The 3,167-nt window shown below is 30.5% G+C and overlaps 1 protein-coding gene across 1 annotated transcript; it reads left to right on the forward strand.

Annotated features, from left to right (window-relative positions):
* The first annotated feature begins 2,111 nt into the window (after window positions 1-2,111).
* LOC118201587 (ADP-ribosylation factor-like protein 16) lies at window positions 2,112-3,167 on the forward strand. The gene has a single exon (XM_035373711.2). It carries the CDS (start codon window positions 2,112-2,114, stop codon window positions 2,622-2,624), a length of 513 nt encoding a protein of 170 aa, XP_035229602.1. The 3' UTR covers window positions 2,625-3,167.

Consider the following 3,167-nt stretch of genomic DNA (forward strand, 5'->3'; position numbering starts at 1 on the left):
CATTGAAAGTGGGGTGTCGGAATCCACAAAAAATTCCTTTTTCTTTTTGCTTATGTCATATACAGTTGACTTTCCAATGTCATACTCCTCACATAATTTCGAGACGGATAAGCCTTTATCCATTTTTTGCAGCAATTCCACATTTTGCTTGATGGACATCAAAACATGCTTTCGCTTTGTAGATCCTTTGGTAGCTCCAGAATTGGAAACTCGTTTTGACATAATCGAAAGTTCAAGCTTAATTTTTATAAAATTGCTCTAACAGTCTGCAAAAAATAATAAGCCGGATCCAGTTAGAAGATTAAGGAACAGCACAATATGCAACAGTAATTAAAATGCCTTAGAATCAGTAAAGATAATTTTAGCCTAGCTTATACCGTCTGTTATACATTAAACATGCATGCATAAAGCATGCAAAAAAAAGTTTCTGCCTTGAAGGTCCGGATTATAGATCATTACGGACTTTGTACTGTAGTACTCTTCAAAGATTAAGTTTTTGAAGTCAAATAATACAATTTTTGAATTCATTTATCAAATATACATGTTGAAACTACTTTTGTTTCATATGTTGTTCTGATCTGTCGATTTTTTAAATATGTTGTTGAAAATTAAATATATAAAATAAGCTTCTTCTAAACCTGCTGGATTTCAAACATGATGCTTTTAGTAGTACGTTTGTTAGATTAGTCAAAAGAACATTTTGTTATACCATCACTGTTTAAAGTATTAATATTTGTGTTATCCTGTGAAGAATTTCAGTTGGCATTATATATAGAGATAAATTTGTCAATAAGTATTTCTTCTCTTTTGCAGTCATAAATTTGAGCTCATGGGTCTAGTTTTATTCACCTCTACATGTCTCATGTTTTGATGTCTTTCACATTTGGTATTTTCTTCATGATTCTCTCGTGAATTTACCAAATTATGAAATGGAAGTTATTTTTTAGAATTAAAAAAAAATTAAATGCTGAGGGAAGTGATTTTAACATTTAAGTTCAAGTCTGCATTTGCAGATGATATTACCATTATTATTAGAACTCCTGAAGCATGAAAAAAGGCCTTTATGTCCCTGAAGCAGCTAATATGCACCTTAGCATCAACCAAATGAAAACTAAATATATATCATGCACTTCTGAACCATTATTAGCATGCTTAGTTTTTAGTTTTGATCTATCAGCTTGTGCTTGTGTGATTAGATTGAAAAAATATATTAGTAAGGATCTGCATGTACATATATATGCACAGATGGGCTCAAAATAATGTTGCCAGATGCCAGTACATTCTGTAGCTGAAGATTAACAAAAAGTATCCTTTGATCAGATGGTGAGAAATGGATAGTTAACAAATTATGAGATGTTGAGCTGCAGATGTGAAAGTTAGGTATCTGTCTCATACTGCAGAAACATGAAGGTAAGCAAAATAATTGTCAGCCAGTAGGATTCTGAGCTGTCATGACTAGAACACAAAGTACCTTGGTGAACATTAATTAAACATCAGTAGCACAGGAGATTACAAAAATTCCTTTGCATCATGCAAAATCTTCATTATGGAACAAACAAAAGATTACATATGTACATAAATAGGACAATAATAGCTGAAAATACAATACCACTAACTATAACAGAAGAAGTATTGTCATCACTGAGACTGGTAAACACATTCAAGGAGTATTAGTGAATATCGTGGAAATAGGATTGGATGGAGTTCATCAGTGGTTACTCAGTGACATAAAGACTATCTGAATCTGTATCCTTTATGACTGATCTTCAGTTCCCTGTAACTCTTAAACTGTTTTAAGTTATATGTTCATAGGACTTATCCCCTCTATCTTTATCCATAGAATGTTATTATTGCCTTTATTCTTGAGCATTCTGTATATAGATTGATGTGTGTTTCAGTGTATACTGACTTAATGCAAATGTGTCAAAGAATCTTACTGATTTATATCTCTCCAAAAGTGTTATCGTTAACACAGATGTGTAATAAAAACAGTTTATTCTCTCTGCTCCCAAATATGTATTAAGTTTGCAGATGCTTGTGATGATATAACATTGTATGCTTTTTACTTTTTCAGGTACCTTGATTCTTCATTATTAAACAGAAAAGAGAAAATGATTATTTGTGTAGGTCCGAAAGGTGTAGGTAAAACTCTACTGCTTCGGAGATTACAGCAAGATGACATATACTGTGACCCATATGATGGAATATTTTCTACTATACCTACAGTTGGTGTTAACATAGTTAAAATACAAGTTTCTAAAAAAAGATATGTACAGATTAGTGAATTAGGTGGTTCAATGGCTGCAATATGGCCAATGCATTTTGATGGTTGTAAAAGTGTGATTTATGTTATTGATGTTGCAAATACGCAGCAGATCAGTTGTGCATGTATTCTTCTTCTTGAAATGTTAAAAAATACCTATCTACAAGATTCCAAATTTATCATCATCTTAAATAAATGTGATGTTTCTTCCTCAGTTTGTATTTCAGAAGTAAAATATTTATTGAGATTAGATGATATATCTGCACATGCCTTGCAAGATATAAAAGTTATTGAAAGCAGTTGTCTAACTGGGAAAGGTATAAACGAAATAAAACAATGGCTGAAGGAGCTACCTCATTGACTTAATTCATATCTTTGTTTTTAAAAACTGATTAATGAATTCATGTTTTTTAGTTGAAAAATAAATGGTATTTATGTCAGTAATTTTTAGCCAAGTAACTGTTAATTACTTCTGTTTTTATTATGTACTTACCAAAAAAAGTTATGCATTATACAAATAACTAACTTACTAATAGAATTGTAAACATATACTATGTGCACTCATTTTTGTGTTAGTAATGTGTAAAAAAATTTTCTGTAAATTTCAATTGATCTCTGTAAGGATCACTTCCAGATCAGTCTCCAAAGCACTAAATTTTGTTGTTACGTCGTGGAACTTAAATAAATCCTTGGAAGTTAAATAAGATAACATAGAAATGAAAATTTTCTTTAAATTGGCTTCTGTAAAGCCATCTCCTACTCTTTAATGTAACTAACCAAAGATGTAATAAATATGTACATTAACTTTCTAAAATGGATGATTTACTTTAATATTTTGTGCTTTATTATTAGTAATACTGATTTTTTTTTTTTTAAATCATTCAATAAAATTTCAAATGTAGCA

Source organism: Stegodyphus dumicola, chromosome 3 (assembly GCF_044657685.1).
Source record: "Stegodyphus dumicola isolate Sdum_Otavi_A_Nest chromosome 3, ASM4465768v1".
Taxonomy (NCBI): Eukaryota; Metazoa; Arthropoda; class Arachnida; order Araneae; family Eresidae; genus Stegodyphus; species Stegodyphus dumicola.

Bases quoted from the DNA above. Each gene is read 5' to 3' on its own strand.
- LOC118201587 (XM_035373711.2), top strand. From the start codon at position 2,112: ATGATTATTTGTGTAGGTCCGAAAGGTGTAGGTAAAACTCTACTGCTT.